At 49.7% G+C, this 17682-nt stretch overlaps 1 protein-coding gene across 4 annotated transcripts; it reads right to left on the reverse strand.

Annotated features, from left to right (window-relative positions):
• Positions 1-458: 458 nt before the first annotated feature.
• Spindoc (spindlin interactor and repressor of chromatin binding) lies at positions 459-13279 on the reverse strand. 4 transcript variants are annotated; one of them, XM_026414427.2, is made up of 7 exons: positions 13073-13279; positions 9491-9820; positions 9265-9414; positions 8981-9106; positions 8643-8840; positions 4774-4876; positions 459-1246 (listed from the first exon to the last, which is right to left on the reverse strand). In XM_026414427.2, the coding sequence occupies exons 1-7, from the start codon at positions 13197-13199 to the stop codon at positions 1105-1107; spliced, it is 1176 nt and encodes a 391-aa protein (XP_026270212.1). In that variant the 5' UTR covers positions 13200-13279; the 3' UTR covers positions 459-1104. The 4 variants fall into 4 exon arrangements, with proteins under 4 accessions (XP_026270212.1, XP_026270214.1, XP_026270213.1 ...); XM_026414428.2 differs by having other exon boundaries at positions 1063-1284; XM_026414429.2 differs by lacking the exon at positions 4774-4876 and having other exon boundaries at positions 460-1284.
• Positions 13280-17682: the final 4403 nt, after the last annotated feature.

The following is a 17682-nucleotide window of genomic DNA, read 5'->3' on the forward strand; positions in this document are numbered from 1 at the left end:
GGTAAGGGCTCAGGTTTAAAGAAGCTGAGGAGAGGATGGGAGGAAGCTGTGTGGCGGAGGGTGCAGACCTACTGGAGAAGGCAGGCTGCCAGGACTCACCCACCCACCTACCTCCTGTCACCTCATGACATCTCTTTACCTGCAGGCAGACTGGGATCATTTCCCTTTAGAAAGGTCATAACCCTCATCTCCTTGGGCGTGAGTGCCCCTGGCCCCTACAGTTGCCTTGCCTGGACAGAGGCCTACCAGGTATCATTAGATATAATCTGTTAAAATGGGCTTCTGACGCCATTTCCAGAGTGGGGATAAGATGCAGTGACCCCAGGTCAAGCCTGGTCAGCGGGCCCAGGCTAGAGCCCTGCCCTGGTGCTTGCTACTCCATCCTTGGGACAGGTGGCCTTCTGGCTCCCACCCATGACTATCTTCAAGCCCTCCTGCCCCCAGGCTTGTTCTGGGAGGCCCCTTCCCCAATGAAGGCCCACACGGAACTCTCTTAATTAAAAAAAAATAATTTATTGTCAACAAAGGTGATATATACAACAGGAAAAGAGGTGAAAGGGAGAGTGGGGGTGAATGGAGCCCCTCTGCAGGGATGGAGTGGGAAGAGGTAATGGAGGCCTCCTAGTGTAGAAGCCTAAACAAGTGGGGGAGGAGAGGTGTCCCCCGAGGTAGTGGGACTCAGTTCAAACCCCCTCATGACCACCTCTGTGTAAGGCACTGTGCCAGGGGAGAATGGTGGGGAGCCAAGAGAGGGCGGGAGGAGGTGCAGGGGACAGAGGTGTGGGTCAGTAAAGGACTAGGGTAGGTGTTCTCCACTGGCCCAATGCCCTACCACACGACAGCCTCGGCCACCCTCTACCTCGGATCCAGCCTCAGACCCAGCCAGGGGCAGGCATCCTCCAGTACTCTGAAACAAGAATGGATGGGCGCTGCCCCACCCCTCCCTCCTGCCCTGGCACCTGGTTTTAAAACTCTGGGTGGCTGAGCCAGGCAGCTCTGAGCTATAAGCCAAAGGGGGACACTGCCTCCTCCCTCCTGCCCTTTCTCCCTCCCTCTCCAGGAAAGCAACAACTTACACCCCACTTCCTGCCTCTGGCTGCCCCCCTACAGTAGTGCTGGACTCTGACAGAACTGTGGGCCAGTCTGGGGCATCACCTGTTCCCACTCCCTTGGTGCCCCGGGGGTGCTTGGACCAATCTTGCAAGAGGCTGACCGCTGGGGGCTCCTCCAGCCGCACTCGGATAACCTGGAGATCCAGTGTCCCGCGAAGCCCCGGAGGGGGATCTGGGCAGGGATGGGAGCAGAGAGCAGAGTCAGGGCCTTCCAGAGCCTGGGGTGATAGTGACAGCTCTGCAGCCAAACCCACCTGTCCCCATCCTTCCTCATCTTCATTCACAGCCCTGTGCCTGGCCCCAAGGGAGGCCTGAGAACAGTGGGAGGTTCCACTCTTGGATGACTCCAGCACTGCCAGCTTGAGAGCCCTCTTGTCCATGCTGCTCTGAAGCCTTCCTCCCTCATGAACTTGGGGACTTACTACCACCCCAAACCAGCCAGACATTGTGTTGCCCACCACAGAGCTGGTAAGTGAATATGCAGAACAGAGAAGAGCACTGGGCAGACAGCCCTGGATTAGCAACCTCACCAGACGTGATCTCCTGAGAGCCTACAAGGATCAGGTGTCAATCTTAGCAGTATGGAACCACTACTCAGAATAGCAAAGCTGGGTCTCAAGACAGGGGAAGGTGGATTACTATGGTCACTGCATAGCCACAGAAATGTCCTGTGACCTGGGCCTGTGCAAAAAACAGAAAGTGGCAATTGCAAATGTTGTGTATCGAAAGGGATTCTTTGCAGTTTTTCCCTCTAATTTTTAGAGACACAGTTATTAAAATGTGATAGAGAGAACAGATATAATTTTGTTATATGGTTCACCAGAGTTTTTAAGATGACTTACCAGGGAGGGGGAAAGGGATAGGGTAGAAGGGTGGTTGGATATAATCAATGCACAATGTATGCATGCATGGAAAACACTGAATCCAATTATTTGTAGAATGGATGTGCTAATGATTACAATAAAAACAAAATGACTTTATCAGCTATTACTTGGCTGTACAATTTAGCAATTTTTTGGGGGATACTGGGATGGACCCAGGGTCTTCTGCATCTTAGGAAAGCACTCCACCATTGAGCTACACCCTCAGTCCCTTTTATTTTGAGACAGGGTCTTGTAAATTGCTGAGGCTGGCCTTGAATTGAGATTTTCCTGCCTCAGACTCCCAAGTAGGTGGAATTACAGGCATGCACCACCACAACTGGCTGCAATTGTTTGTTCACACAAGGCAGTCTGCATTCTGGGTAACTATTGGCTCCTTGAGGGAAGACCGAGTCCCACTCATTTCAACAATAACTTCCTGAGCAACTACTATGATGCGCACACCACTAGGGACACAGTGGTGTATGGAACTGACCATGTGCCTTCTTGGAATTTAGTCTAGTGGTGAAAGCCAAAAAGGACAATCAAATAAAAGCTGCAGAATATCATATGTGAATAGATGCAAAACTGCACACACATCAGGGTGCTGAGATGCAGAGGTCATCAAGGGGCAGCTATGAAGTGAGTGGGGCTCTCTAATGTTTTGGGCAGAGGGAAGGGCAAGTGCAGAGGGAAGGGCAAGTGCAAAGGTGGGGGAGCCTGCCTGCTGCTGCAGGACCATTAGGGTCAGTGCTGCCTGTGCGAGGGAGGCAGTGTGGTGGGAGAGGTCAGGAGTCTGGAGGAAGAATGATCAACTCCATGAAGACTCTAGCTTAATCTGAAGTGTGATGGGAACAGCCTAGAGGGTTCTGCTCATACGAGTGGCCAGATCTAACCTGAGCTTTCGGAAGGGAGACAGGGTGCTGGCAAGAGCAGAGCACCTGGGCAAAGCTTGGAGCTATAACCCAGTAGAAGATTGCTGCCAGAACCAGGTGAGTGTAGGGGCAGGGGAGGCAGGGAGGGTTTTGGAGATCAGCTGGTGGACTGATGTAGGGTTGGAGAGGAACAGAAAAGGAGGATCCCAATGGTTTGGGAAGAATAAAGTGAAGGATGGGTCTACCAGTTTATTGGGAGAGTGGCTGGTTAGGGTAGGCTGGCAGAGGGTGATGAGACCTGGGGAGGAGACTGGAGGTTCAGTTTGGAAATGCCAAGTTTAGAAGTCTTTTGAGTCAACCAAGTAGTAATGTCACTTGGGGAACGGGGAGACAGGCTGGAACCAAGGAGAGATGGAGGGTAAATGTAGGGTACAAAACTCACAAATGGCAGAACTGTGAGCTGTACGGCTCTCCCAGGGAGTGGGGGATTTAACACACCACACAGAACCAGCGCCTATTCTGGGCCAGGGGGTGCTCTGGCCACCAGGGACAACTTGATCTGAAGGAGTTCCCGTTCTAGAAAGGGCAAGACAGATAATATACTGTTTCCAGGTTGTGGGGGCGGAGATAAGCAAGCAAGGGAAACAGAGGCAACAGCCAGTGGGGAGGCATCAAGGCAGGCAAGCAGCTCCAGAGAACCAAGGGAAGACAGTTACTGCCAGGAAGGTGGGAGACAGGGCCACTGTTACCCCCGGGTCAAGAGAGGGAGGACCAGGGATCTCACTAAATTCATTTTATGGAAGTCAAGGGCAACCTTGCCAAAAAGCGTTTCGGCGTGGAATGTTGAGGATGCACATTTTACTCAAGCGGATTCCAGAAAGAGAAGAGAGGCAATATAGAAAAGGCCATTATCGTTGGAGACAAATGGGTCAGGGACTAGAGGGATGAGGGGGTCAAGGAAGAAATGACAGTTTTGTTACAGGCTGATGGGGAACACTGAGAAGATATGGGATGACAAGCAGAGGACAGAACCCATGGGCGTTTTTTTCCTTCCCTAGGGCTGGGGACGCAATCCAGGTCTCGCATATGCTAGGCAAGGACTCTACCACTGAGCTACCCCAAGCTCACCCTTCTTTGGGCAGGGGTCTTGGTATATTGCCCCAGTTGATCTTGAACCCCTCAGCTTAGCTGGGACTAGAGGTGTGAGCCTCCACATCTAGCTGAGTCCTCTTGTGTAAAATGGAAATTGTATCACTTTCCATAATGCTTTACTTTCATAAAATAGCATACCAGGAAAGTTTAATACATAGCAAGAGTTCAAATACGCTAGGGACTTCTCAAGCCACCAGATCTTACTAAATTCATTTTATGGAAGTCAAGGGCAACCTTGCCAAAAAGCAGTTTTGGCGTGGAATGTTGAGGATGCACATTTTACTCAAGCAGATTCCAGAAAGAGAAGAGAGACAGTATAGAAAAGGCCATTCATTATCTTTGGGGACTAATGAATTGCACCAGTTCTTCCTGGTAGCAAGGAGGAAAGAGGTAGGTAAGGATAGGTAGGGAGAGGAGGTCAGGAGAATAAGGCCTGAGATGTGGAAATGATCCAGAGCTCCAGGGATATAGAAAAGCAAGCTAGGCTGGGCACAGTGGCACATGCCTATAATCCCAGTGACTCAAGAGGGTGAGGCAGGAGGATCTCAAGTTTGAGGCCAACTTCAGCAATAAGACCCTGTCTCAAAATGAAAAAATAAATAAATAAAAAGGGCTGGGGATGTAGCTTAGTGGTTAATAATCCCTGGGTTCAATCCCAGGTGCCAAAAAAAAAAAAAAAAAAAAGGCAAACTGTTTCCCTTCCTGTCCTGCCCCAATTCCTCTGCTTCCCACCCCATCACCCCTTTTCTCTCCAATTTGGGAGTATGTGCTTACATGCGTTCCACAGAGACCCACTCCTCCTGCAGAGGCTGGGACCCATTCCCCTTGTTTCTCACTAAGGCCAATCTCTGGACAGGGACTCTGGAAATGTCACCACCTGAATGACAAGTGAAGGTAGTCAATCGTCTGTCTTTTCTTTCTTTCTTATAGTACTGGGAATTGAACCCAGGGCCTCACGCATGCGAGGTAAGCACTCTACCAACGGGCCAAACCCCCACTCCTTTTTATTTTGAAACAGAGTCTTACTAAATTTGCCCGGGCTGGCCTAAAGAGAAAAGCAAGCCTGCGTCTTGAGTAGCTGGGATTAAATACAGGCAGCCCTGTGCCCAGCTCAACTTTCCAATCAATTGTCACTGAGGGCTTTCTTTGTGCCAGACACTACTCTAGGTGCTGAGGACTCAGCAGTGAACAAAAACAAAGACCTCACAAAGCTCACACTCATGGGTACACATGTGCCCTCTCACTGTGCTTCCTCCATGGTCCAGCCTGGAAATACTGTTTGGCCAAGGTTTCCTAACCAGACCTCAGGGTCCTGCTCAAATCAAACACCAGCAAGAAAGAGGTTTCTCCCCCATGACTTGTGAGTGGGTCCTCCTGGCTCACTTTCTCTGCTGGCTTGGACAACAACCCACCCTCTTCTAGCAAGGTCCTTGAAAAGTTCTAGAAACCTCCCAGACTATCTATCTCATCTATTAGCTCAACTAATGTGACCACAGTGAATTTTTCCAATTCCCAGAGCCGTGAGTTTTAAACTGTTAAAAAAAAAAAAAAAAAAAAAACAAACAGTGGCAGGCTCTTTACTCAAATAGCTCTGGTTTCTTTTGTGTGTGAAAGACAGATACTGGGGATTGAACCCAGGGCCTGATGTGTGCTAGGAAATGCTCTACCCTAGAGCCACATCCCCAGCCTTGGGTATTCTGAAATGGCCCAAAACCTCAAGCCAGAGCCTGTGCTCTACTTTGAAGCACCATGGGTGCCCACCATTCCTGAAAATCCCCCTGCCTCCAGCAGTGTCCCAAGACAGACTGGGGTCAAATCACTCATGTGATTTCTTAAGACTGATTCCTTGGGGCTGGGCTCCAGGGACACTTGTTGCTACTCACTGTCTCCTGTGGCCATCTCCAACCTCCATAAATTCTACAACTGCTAAAACATCTGCCACACTGCCATCTCTTGATCTGATTGGGTTGTAAAGTCCTATCCTTCTCTCTTTGCCCACTCACACCAAAAGATCCTAAAATCTCAGGGATTCTTTTCTCTTCTACTCACTACCCCAGACCAGTAGAGTGTCTGCACAAAGCACCCTAGGATTAGAAACAAAGACTCCCTCTGAGTATGAAACCAGAAGACTTTGGGTGTCATGGTACACACCTAATAATCCCAGGTACTTGAAAGGTTGAGGCAGGAGGATCACAAGTTTGAGGCCAGCCTCAGCAACTTAGTGAGACCCTGTCCCCAAAGAAAATAAAACAGGCCAGGGATATAGAATCCCCTGGGCTCAATACTTAGTACTCAGGGAAAAAAATAAAAACAGAAAAAGAAAAGACCTACTAAACCCTAGAGAGGCCATCCATTTAAAGAAGGATCCCCAGAAGGGGAAGGAGACAGAAATGAAGCCCAGGCCAATCTCAGTGGCGCATGCCTATAATCCCAATGGTTTAGGAGGCTGAGACAGGAGGATCATGAGTTCAAAGCCAGCCTCAGCAACTACGAGGCGCTAAGAAAGTGAGACCCTGTCTCTAAAATAAAATACAAAATAGGGGTGGATATGTGGCTCAGTAGTCGAGTACCCCCGAGTTCAATTCCTGGTACCAAAAAAAAAAAAAAAAAAAAAAAAGAAGGGCTGGGGATGTGGCTCAAGCGCGCTCGCCTGGCATGCATGCCGCCCCGGTTCGATCCTCAGCACCACATACAAACAAAGATGTTGTGTCCGCCGAGAACTAAAACATAAATACTAAAAAATTCTTTCTCTCAAAAAAGAAAAAAAAATGTTCAAGTCTAAGCAGGATGCTTTGGTCTAGAGGCAGCGCTGGAGTTGGCTCAAGCTGAGATAACTAAAGTGTGATCTATGTAAAGGGGTGAAGCCCACCTTAAGAAAAAAATAAATATAACAAATAAATAAAAGCAAGCATGCACACACCCACACAGAGCTTTGTTAAAAGACTGTTAACAGTGGGACCTACTAGTGTGCATAGGGGATTTGCAAAAGTAGATAAGCTCACCTTTTTGAGAACACCACACCAAGGAGCCTCTACCCACCTGACTAACCATCTTTCCCGGGCTCTAACTCCAAATGCACATTTCCAGCAAGCTGGGAAAAGGACACAGCACTTCCCAGGTGACCCCTTTACTACTTCAGGAAGCACTTCCTGGGCCTGGGATGCTGTGAGCTGAGAGGGAACCAGGTTGGGCCTCTGCTCCCATAGAATGCATTCCAGTCTCAATTCTGCCATTGCTTGGTAGCAGAATTATGGCTACCAAAGATGGCCATGTCCAAATCTCCAGAAGCTGGGAATGTTTTATTCCACAACAAAGGGGAATTAAGGATGCTAATCTGCCAACTAAAAACTAGATGGGGGTTGGGATTGTGGCTCAGTGGTAAAGCACTCGCCTAGCACGTGAGGCTCAGGGTTTGATCCTCGGCACCACATAAAAATAACATAAAGTTCATTTTGTATACCTACATCTAAAATAAACTAGATAGGTCTGGGAATGTGGCTCAGTGGTAGAGTACCTGCCTAGCATGTGTCAGGCTCTGGGTTCTGTCCCCAGCACCAAAAAAACCCTGATTACTCTGGGCTACCTCAGGGTAAGGCCTATATAACCCCCCCCCAACAAATATTTATGTTTTAGTTGTAGTTGGACACAATACTTATTTATTTTTATGTGATGCGAGGATCCAACCCAGGGCCTCGCCCATGCTAGTTGAGTGCTCTACCGCTGAGCCACAATCCCAGCCACAGGCCTATATCATCTTAAGCATCCTTAAACAGGGAAGACAGAGGCAGATGACTCTGAACCCAAGACCTCTGCTGGGAGCCTCTATGAACCACTACTGGCTTTGAGGCCACAAGCCAAGCAATGTGAGCATCTTTTAGAAGTCATGTAAGGTGAGGAAACTAATTTCCCTAGAGCTTCCAGAAAGGAACAGAGCCCTACCAACTCCTTGAATATAGCTCAGGGAGACCCACATTGGACCTCTGACCTCTAGAACCATATGTTTTAAAAGCCACCAAGTTTGTGGCAATTTGTTCAAGCAGCAAATTGGAAATTCATGTAACGACTGAGAAGGAACCATTTTTTTGAGACTCAGTTTCTCCATCTGAAAAAGGTGATGGGCACCTGCCCTTTAACTATAACATATTTTTGTAAGTATCAAATGAACTACATAAAGTTTTTTTTTTTTCTTTTTTCCTTTTGGTATTGACAATGAACCAAGGGGTGATCTACCACTGAGCTATATTCCCCAGCCTTTTTAATTTTAAGACAATGTCCTGCTAAGCTGCCCAGGCTGGCCTCAAACTTTTGATCAGTCCACCTCAGCCTCCCAAGAAGCTGGGATTATTGGTGTGCATCACCATGCCTGGCTAGAAGTTTCTTAAAATCAGTTTCGTGTGGAGATGGGTGTGAGGCTTTTGAGGAACACTGGCACAGCCCAACCTAATGACCAATTCCAGGAATTTCCTAAGGAGCACTCAGAAGTGCTCGGCTTTCCAGCCAGCCTCCCTGGTCACTCAAATCCCATTGTCCTTATCCTGTCTCCCAGGGAACTGAGCACCAACCTCTTCTGTGGTCTCCAGGGCAGCACAGCCTCAGAGACCAGAAACCCAACTTTCCCCATCCTCCCTCTGAGGAGGGCTCACCTGGAGTGGGGCTTTCTGGCTGGGGAAGGCCTTCTGCTGCTTTGCCCTCCTTATGTGAGTCCTTACTGTCGGTGGCCCTGAGCTGGGTATGGGAGAAGAGCTGGAGGACGAAGCCAGGTGGAAAGCTGCCGTCGGTGAAGTGTCGGACTTCAGCTGGTGCTGCAAAGGTCTCTGTGGGTGAGTCGGGGGATGGTGGGTCTGGAGGGCAGACAGGAAGGAATTTTGAGCAAAGGAGGCCAAATCACAAGGTCCGAGCCCCACGCTGTGCTCACCAACCTAGATTTTAGTTGGAGGACTGCATGAGGGCCTGCGCCCACCACTCCCTGGCCTCCCCTCACCTGGGTCAGGGTCCAAGTTTTTGGTCATAGGTCTGCCTCTCTTCTTTCTGACAGGCTCTTCCCCAGGGGACTCCTTCCATCTCTGACCACGAAGTTTCTTATTTCCAGGCTCAGGGGCAGGGGCAACTGTAAAAGAAAGATCCTAGATCTTTTTAAGAGGCCACCATACCTGCACGCTGCCATCCCTGGGCTCCTGAGGACACCTGCTCAGCAGCAGCCCAGAACGCAGGCCTGTGCTTCACCCGGGCCCCCACTCCACCTTACCAGTTCCCCTGCTGACTGACCAGGCAGCTCAAGGGGACGGAGTCCCCTGGGCCGGATCCTTTTTGGGAGGGACGCGTTGTCCTCAGAGTCCAAGAGGACCACGATCTCTGCTGGCATCCTAGCAGAGTCTGCATTGCCATTAGGGTCTGGTTCAGCATCCCGGCCTGATTCTGAAGAGGCAAAAGCCCAGTGAACTCCCATGGCTCCCGAGAGCGATCCCGCAGGCCCTCCCTCTTCCCCCACTACCTGAGCTGGGGGGGGAGGGCTGTTCAGCATGAACATCTTGCAAAAGAGCCACTCCTTCACTCCAGGCCTCCAGAATATTGCTTTTCTCAGAGGGGCTCAGGTCTAGGGTATGGGGATGCTGTTCCAGGATGTGCATTCGAGCAGTGTCGGCTGAGGGGAAGCGGATCTCGGCTCCACACACCATGCACAGGGCCCGCCCACTGCCTCCTGGGCTATTCCCCACCAGGAACTCCTGTTCCCAAGACACTTGTTGCTTAGGCTCCTCACAGCCATCACCAACTATCTCCAGCAGGTTGGGCTGAGGTGGTGGGGTCTTTTCCTGTTGGGTCACTGTGGAGTGAGAGGGAGAGTGCTATCAGTAAAGGCACCCATGAGCCATCATGCTCATAACAAACCTACGTAGGGCAGAGAGGGGAGTATTTCTATCATGTTCTCCATTGCACTGGACACCACAGGCACAAACCACGTTGCACATAGGTTGTACTCAGTGTCACACTACTTTCACCTAAGTACACCTTCTTTCATCTAGTCCCAGGCCTTAGGACTACACATTTCCCAAGAGGCTATGTTCTTAAAGCTCTCTAGCCTGTGCAACCCTGCTCAGCTGGTGATGGGTATCTTGACTCCAGGCCACAGTATCCTTGCCGGTTAAAGATGCTATATTTCATCACATTCTATATTTACCACCTTGTCTCCACAAGATTGATAGTAAGTAAGTATACACCTGCCTGTTCCAGCCCCTTCAAAAGGCCACCTAGTCCTTCAGAGTGTGCCCAGAGCACCGGCAGCAATGGTCTTGCTCCCATTGAGCTGGGTACCACGTACACACGTGGCCAATAACCTTTTCAGCTCAACACAGGCAGCCTCAGTCCCAAGTCAATCTGACAGCTCAACACCTCTGTGAAGTGTCTGTGATCCTCTGTGGCTACACCTCTCTCCCACCATTCAGAAGATGGGACAAACTATAAACATGGGAGGGTTAGCACCTGAGGGCTGTGTGGAAGAGGTGAAAGGGTAGCATTTGGAAAGGATATGAGCCTTGGCTCTGAAGTAGACAACTCAGGCCCCAGGTGGATTGCACTGCTCTCCTGTGTGACTCTGGACAGAATCTTGATTTCTTAGTTGCAATAGGCTTTCTTCCCCTCACTTCCCTGAACCAGCTCTAAGAAGGTCGCCAATGCTAAACCCAGAAGGCAGTTCTTCAGCTTTACCTGCTGATCAATTTCTCCATCTTGATTTTCATCATTGATAGCCAGGGACCACCTTCCCTTACTTCCCCTGTTGCTCTTAGTCACCTGTGCTGACTCTTGTCTCCTTCATCATGTCTTCTCAGATATTTTTACAGCTATCTTGCTTCTTCCAAGTCACTGCTAAAGGCATCCAGGCAAGGTCTGTGCTGGAGCCCAGGAAGCTACCACCTCCCCTACCTAAGCACCTCATTTCGTTTTACTGCACTGTTTCCTCCCAACATAGCATTGTGTTTCACTTGTGCACTGTGTCCCCTCCACACTTTCAGCTTCAGTGAGGGCACTCCCCCATACCCTGCATGCAGTGCTACCAACTGAACCAGGGCTTTGTGTATAGGAGACAAGTGCTCTTCCACTGAGCTGCATCCCTGGCCCAACAGGACAGATTTCTGATGGTTTGTACTTAAGTCCAGAATCAAGAACAGAATATGGCAAGTAGCGGCATTCAGGATTACCTGATGTTGGACTAATTTGATCTCTAACCTGTAATCACTGGAGTATTCCAGGATTTAGTCCTTGAACCCCTTTTCTTCTGTTGGTTTCTTTCCTCTGGTTTCTTTCTCACCTATTTCCTGACCTCCAGCAGGACTCTGCCATGAAGTCTAGACTCATATATCCAAACTATTTATCAGATCTCTCCACTTGGACTTGTAACATCTGGAACTTACCATACCATATTCTAATCTTAACTTCCAATATAATATAAATCTACACTCAGTCTCCTCCATCTAAGCAAAATATTTTCTTTCCACTTGCCTTAAAAACTTTAAATTCACTTTTTTCCCCTCTCATACCCAAATTGTTTGAGAAGCTAGTGGCTCAGGACCTTTGCACTTGCTCTTCTGTCTGCAATGCTCTTCCTCCAGCCATCTGTAAGGCTGGTTTCCTTAACTTTCTTCAGTTCTGTGCTCAAAATTCACCTCATTAGAGAAGCCTTTTCTAATTAGTCTAGGCACCAAATAAAACTCCTACTCACCCTTTCTCCTTATATTACTTTAGTATAACCATTTACTGCCACCTTACATACCATATTTATTTACCTGTCAGCTGCTGGGATATGTATGTTCCACAAGGACAGGGTTTCATCTGCCTTGTTGGCCCCTGTTACCACCTCAGACTAAAACAGTGCCTACCATATAGTAAGTGCCCCCAAAATATTGGGTGAATAAACGACCTCTAGACTTCTATTTCCTCCCTAACAGTGGGGACAGGCAACCTATGAAGGGAAGTTGAAGGGATTAACTAAGAAAGCCTTTGACAATAAGAGCAAGCACTCCATAAATATCAGTGCAAGCAGGAAAATAACGTGTGTGTTGGACTGAATGCTTTGAGAAGGATGTGGCCTTTATTTCCAATTTTATAACAGTCCTGATTGGAGGATAAGAGGCAGTGAGTACAGAGAGAGTATATCATTATTTTTAAGTGACAATGAATGGCTTTGCTCTCAAACTCTTTTGGGTACTGTTCTCCTCACCCAAGGAGATATTGGAAAATGAAGAAATATTCTCATTTTCAAGAAGATTAAGTCTTCCACAAAGATGGCTCTTTGTTTTCTTAGGATTTGCAAGCTCCTGAGGACTAAGGAAATTGGTGAAGGGGGAGGGGAGAGAGAATGTTCCCAGATTGTTCCTGGGAATCCCCTCCCATGCCTAATCTCCTTTTAGATGGCTTCTTTCAGGAAGCCACCTGGCAAGAACTGCTTTTCCCAAACTAGGTGCTGTGCGCAGTTCCATTCATCGCCCAAGTTCTCTCAAGAATCTGACACCTGTGGCTTATGCAAGTGGGAGGCCTGGAGATGGGGTTGGGGGAGGAAAAGATTTATATTTTGAAGGGTTCTTAAAATTATTTTGGAGGTTAGATAGGTCTCTTGCCTCCACCCTCCAAATCGCTCGGGACACCTAACTACTGTCCCCAGCCTGGGGCCTAGAGGCCGGGCCGCCCCTCGGCCTAGGACACAGCTTGGTCGGGCAGGGAGACTGCAAGCTGTGGACACCCAGCACCTCGGGGGATCGGGCCTCCCGCGCTGGGCCCGGGCGAGGGGGCGCTCGGGCACCGGAAGATCCGGAGCGCGCGGGGCGTGGATCGAAGTCTCCAGACCCTGGGCGGGGGTAGGGGAGGAGGGGGAATTAGGAGAGGCCTTAGATTCCAAGCGCTGGTGGGGGAGGAGCGAGAGCGCGCCCCGGGCCCGGGCCCGAGCGGGAGGGGCGCCCGGCCCGCAGACCCGAGCGGGTGCAGGGGTGGCCACGCTCGGACCCCGGCCGGTGAGGGGCGGCCTGAGCCCCCCCCCCCCCGGCTCGGACCCTGAGGCGGAAGAGGGGTCCCCTCCCATCCTCACCTCTGAGCATCGGCTCTGGCCGCGGGATTACCGCCACCACCACGGCCTCGTCGTCGTCCTCCCCTTCCTCACACTTGAGCGTCACCTCGAAGCAGTCCAGCGCGGCTCCCTCGGCCTTCAGAGCCATGGTGCGGCCGGGGGCGACTGCGGTGACCCGACGCCGGAGGACGGGCGCGCAGGCCTCGGCGCGCCACCGGCGGCCGCCTCCGCCCGGGCCCGCGCCGGGCCCGCGGCCCGCCCCGTGCACCCGCCGGAGCAGCCCCCTCCGCGCCGCCCGGGGTTCGCCCGCCCGCCCGCGACACACCTCAGCGAGTGGGGACCCCGGGCGGGCAGGTCTCAATCCGGGGCTCCAGACCCCGCCGCTCCCTTTTATGGAGGCTCATTGTCGGCGGCGCCCGCCGGCCCGCCCCCAGGCCCCGCGCAGCCAATCGGGCGCAGCCCCGCCCAGACCCCGCCCCAGGCACGCGGCCCGGTTGGAGCCCGGGGACGCCCGGTCGGCGGGAAGGGTTGTGCGGGCTGGCGGTGCCTGTGTAGACTCCCCGAGCTGGGGTCGCCAGGAGCAACCCGCCGAGTCCGGGGGTCGCTGTCCGAGTCTGGGGGTCGTTGTCCGCTGTGAGCTCTGTTTGCTGGCAATGAAGAACACTACCAGGTTCCCCAGGTTTCAGTCGGGGCCACTTGTACCTTTGCGCGGACCAGCTACCCAGAAGGTGCCCTGGGGGAATAGAACAGTGGGGGCTTGGAAGGGTGGAGACTGAATTCCTTCAGATTTGCCAACTCTGTGACCTTGGCCGTTTTGGGTTTCCTTGGACTAGCACATCCTTTCAACCACGGTTTTGGACTCCTGGGGACAAGGGAATGAGTAGATGAAGAGGAACCAAGTGGAGTGTAGGCGCGTTTCAACCGCTTCCCTCCGTGCTTATGGAAAGTTTATTAAACGAGAATCCAGAGTTTTGTGTCCCTATCCAAGGTCACACAAGCAATCCATTGGGAGCCCCAAGACCAGACTGCAGTTGCCATGACACTGCCGCATCCACAGTCATTCTCTGGGCTAGCTTTTACCTGGCAACATAGAATGGCCACTATCTCTTATGCAGAAACCCTCATAAAAGATTTAAGTTGAGAAATGCAAATTGTCCCACCCACGCTGAAAATCCATCTTAAAACACTACCAGAACACACATAGTAGTGATTTAGAATAATCTAGAAGGATAGGGGAGAGGAGGTGTGACCTAGTCTATATAGATCACAGTATATATATTTTTTATTTTTTTAAATTGTAGTCGGACACAACACCTTTATTTTATTTATTTTTATATCGATTTTCTAGTTGTAGGTGGGCACAATATCTTTATTTTATTATTTTTTATTTTTATATGGTGCTGAGGATCGAATCCAGGGTCTCACACATGCAAGGCAAGCCCTCTATCGCTGAGCCATAACCCTGGCCACCACAGTATATTTTTAATGGGAAATTTTATTTCTTTCAAGAGTATCCAGTATCTCCAAAGATTTTGCAAGTAAAAGTATTGTCAATCCTGTTTGGTTTTTATTTTATGGTCCTTCCCTATTGAAGTGAGTTAAACCCTGAAGCAGGCAGTTTCTCAGTCTTTAAAGGCAGGGGGGCTTCAGGCCTAGTTCTGACTAATGGGAGATATTGGCAGAAGAATGGAAGGTGGGAGGAAGGCAGAAACCAGCGTATGTGTTTTGTTTTCTCTATTCTGTCTCTGTCTGCCCTGTTCCTGCAGCAGATGAGCCCCTTCCCCTTCCCCTGTCACCAGCTCCTACTGTGATAGGTAGTCAGGGTCCCAATATCCGTTTATTCATGGCCTTGGGCTCCATTAATCCTCCATTCTCCTTTGGTCTCTCCATTTCCATAGCAGAAGGCAGCTTTTTGTTTTTGTTAATCTCTGGGTTGCCTCACTGTCCCCTGTTGGGTTTCTTAGCGCTTCCATCCCCTGTCACTTTTGTCACCAGTATCCTGCAATTACTTTTCTCTGTGGTTCCTATTTTCCTGCTTGAACCCTGAGTGATAGTCCTGGTTTTGTAACAGGCACTTAGAAGTCATTATTTCTCGGTCCTCATAAGTCTTTTGCAATTTTCCACATTGTTCATGATTTTTTTTTTGGGGGGGAAGGGGGCATACAGGGGTTGAACTTAGGTGCACTTGGCCACTGAGCCACATCCCCAGCCCTATTTTGTATTTTATTTAGAGACAGGGTATAAAGTCCTTGTTAGCATCTGGATGACCATTTTAACAAACAGAAGCCATTTTAATGCCCAAGGGCATTTCTAAGAAAGGTTCATCACTCCCTCACACCAACCCAGCCCCAACCACCCCCATTAGGACCCGCCCAGCTCTGATCCCTGAGCCTGCCCCATAAAAGTTCCAGAACCCAAGCCTGTATTGCCTCTCTCTCCTATAGAAAGATGGCCTGTATTTGTCAGCTCTGACAAATAAACTCTGGTGTGGATCTCTGCCTGGTACCCGTCTTTCATTTCTCATTTATCCATGTCTCCTGCCTTGCTTTTCCTTCATCCACCAAAAGAAACAAAGCAATTCAGAGACTGGCCATCTTTATGTTTATCTGTAAGGCAGGAGGATTAAGACAGGGCTAGAGTCATCTTCAGAAAAGAGTCAGTAATCACCCAGAGAATGGTAACTGTCATTTTTGTGGTTGTGAAGTGGCCACGTCTTTGTCTCATTCTAAATATGGTTTATATTCTGCTTGTCAGAGCATGGTCTGAGTATCATCAGAAGGGACATCTCTGACTGTCTTTATATTCCTAAAACTTCACACTAATATTGATTATAACAAGCACCCCCAGGGTTGAGGAGGTAGCTCAGCAGTAGAGCACTTGGCTAGCATGAGTAAGGCTCTGGGCTCCAACCTCAGTACTGCAAAAAAAGAAAAAGAAAAAAAATCCCTATTTCAGGGATATTAAAATGAGGAGGGGTTCATTCTAGATTTGATTAAAGGGAACTCTGGCTCTGCTATGTTGGGCAAATAATTTAACTCTTTAAGCCTCAACTTCCTGCTTTATAAATCATGAACAATTGCTAGGCGCCATGGTGCACTTCTGTAATCTCAGCAGCTCTGGAGGCTGGGGAAGGAGGATCATAAGTTCAAAGCCAGCCTCAGCAACAGTGAGGTGCTAAGCAACTCAGTGAAACGCTGTGAAGGGAAAGGGAGGAAGGAGAGATGGGTAAGTGAGAAATGAAAGATGGAGACCAGGTAGAGATCCACACAAGAGTTTGCCAGAGCTGATAAATAAAGGCCATCTCTCAGTAGAGGCAAAACAGGCTTGGGTTCTGGGACCTTTATGGTGCAGGCTCAGGAATCAGAGCAGGTGGGTCCTAATGGGGGTGGTTGGGGGTTGGGTTGGTATGAGGGAGTGGTGAGCCTTCTCAGGAGCACCCTTGGGCAGGAAAGCAAAACTTTTTCCTCAAAATGGCAGCTGTCACTTAAGGTGGCCACCCAGATGCCAAGCAAGGACCTTATATTCCCCCCTTTTTCGTTTTTTATTGGGCCCCTTAGGGAACAGGGATGTAGGTCAATCTTCTGTAACCCTTCCCTTCCTGCTGGGTAGGGGTGGCATTTGAATCCCTCATTAGGATGTCACTGGAATGATGACAGAGGGGTTGAGTGGTGGTGGAATGCTGTCCCCAGTGCCCCAGTTTTTGGTGAGGGATTGGTATTCCTGTAACAAAAGCTGGTTTATAGTTTGGCTAGAGAATTTTTGGATCTGGTCTTGAACAAATCTAATGATGCAAGGGGGCAAGCATTAACAGAAGACCTATGACGAGAAGGGTCAGGAGAGGAAGTGCCCACCGGAGAAGGGGGTTACTGAGCTGCCATCCTTCAGCAGAGGAGAGTTGTGGTTTTCGATGTTCAAGGTCCTGTTGGAGATGTTTTATCTTGTCCTTTTCTGTACCCGATTGATTGACATAAAAAGAGCATTCCTCCTGTAAGTGCAGACAAATTTCGTCTTTTTTTGGCCGTTAAAAGATCAAGTTCGATTCTGCAGAACCACATCAGCTTAAGGATCAAGCTGGGACTGCAGGGTTAGTATGGTGTGAGCAAGTTGCTGTAAGTCTCCTAGAAATTGGAATGATAATCCCTGTAGTGGTCCCCCTGGGAGGTGAATGCAGAACAAGGGAGGAGGGCAAAAATGAAGAAGGGAAGGGTGGTACTCATGGTTCTGCAGTGTCCTAGTGGTCCTCAGAGACCGAAGGAAGACTGGGGGTTCCGGCCTTGGAGAAACACAGCTTGAGAGGGCCTGTGGGTGTCACTGTATAGAAGGGCTGAAAAAAAACATTTTAAATGGGAGTTATGAATCCAATATGGGATGTCCTCAAAGCAGGTTGCCAAGGGAGTGTAAGAATGACCTGATAGGGTCCATTCCATTTTGCAGAGAGTTGGATGTGGGGAGCTGTTGGGATGGTTAAAAAGTACCACGTTGCCAGGAGACAGAGTGGGAGAAGAGGAAGAGGCAGAACTAGACTTTGCCAGAACAGCATCACCGAATTGCCAAAGAAGGTTCCTAATGTGTGAAAGAAGGGGCCAGAAAAGATGAGGAGCCAAGGATAGTGGAGAATCAGAGGGTGGTGA

Source organism: Urocitellus parryii, chromosome 4 (genome assembly GCF_045843805.1).
Source record: "Urocitellus parryii isolate mUroPar1 chromosome 4, mUroPar1.hap1, whole genome shotgun sequence".
Classification (NCBI taxonomy): Eukaryota; Metazoa; Chordata; class Mammalia; order Rodentia; family Sciuridae; genus Urocitellus; species Urocitellus parryii.

What these genes read in the sequence shown, in the direction of transcription:
- Spindoc (XM_026414427.2), bottom strand. Translation starts at nt 13,199, where the DNA reads ATGGCTCTGAAGGCCGAGGGAGCCGCGCTGGACTGCTTCGAGGTGACG. An exon ending in AAACTTGGACCCTGACCCAG is followed by an intron (nt 8,841 to 8,980) that starts GTGAGGGGAGGC and finishes TCTGCCCTCCAG; the next exon opens with ACCCACCATCCCCCGACTCA. An exon ending in TGGGTCTCTGTGGAACGCAT is followed by an intron (nt 1,247 to 4,773) that starts GTAAGCACATAC and finishes CTGGATCTCCAG; the next exon opens with GTTATCCGAGTGCGGCTGGA.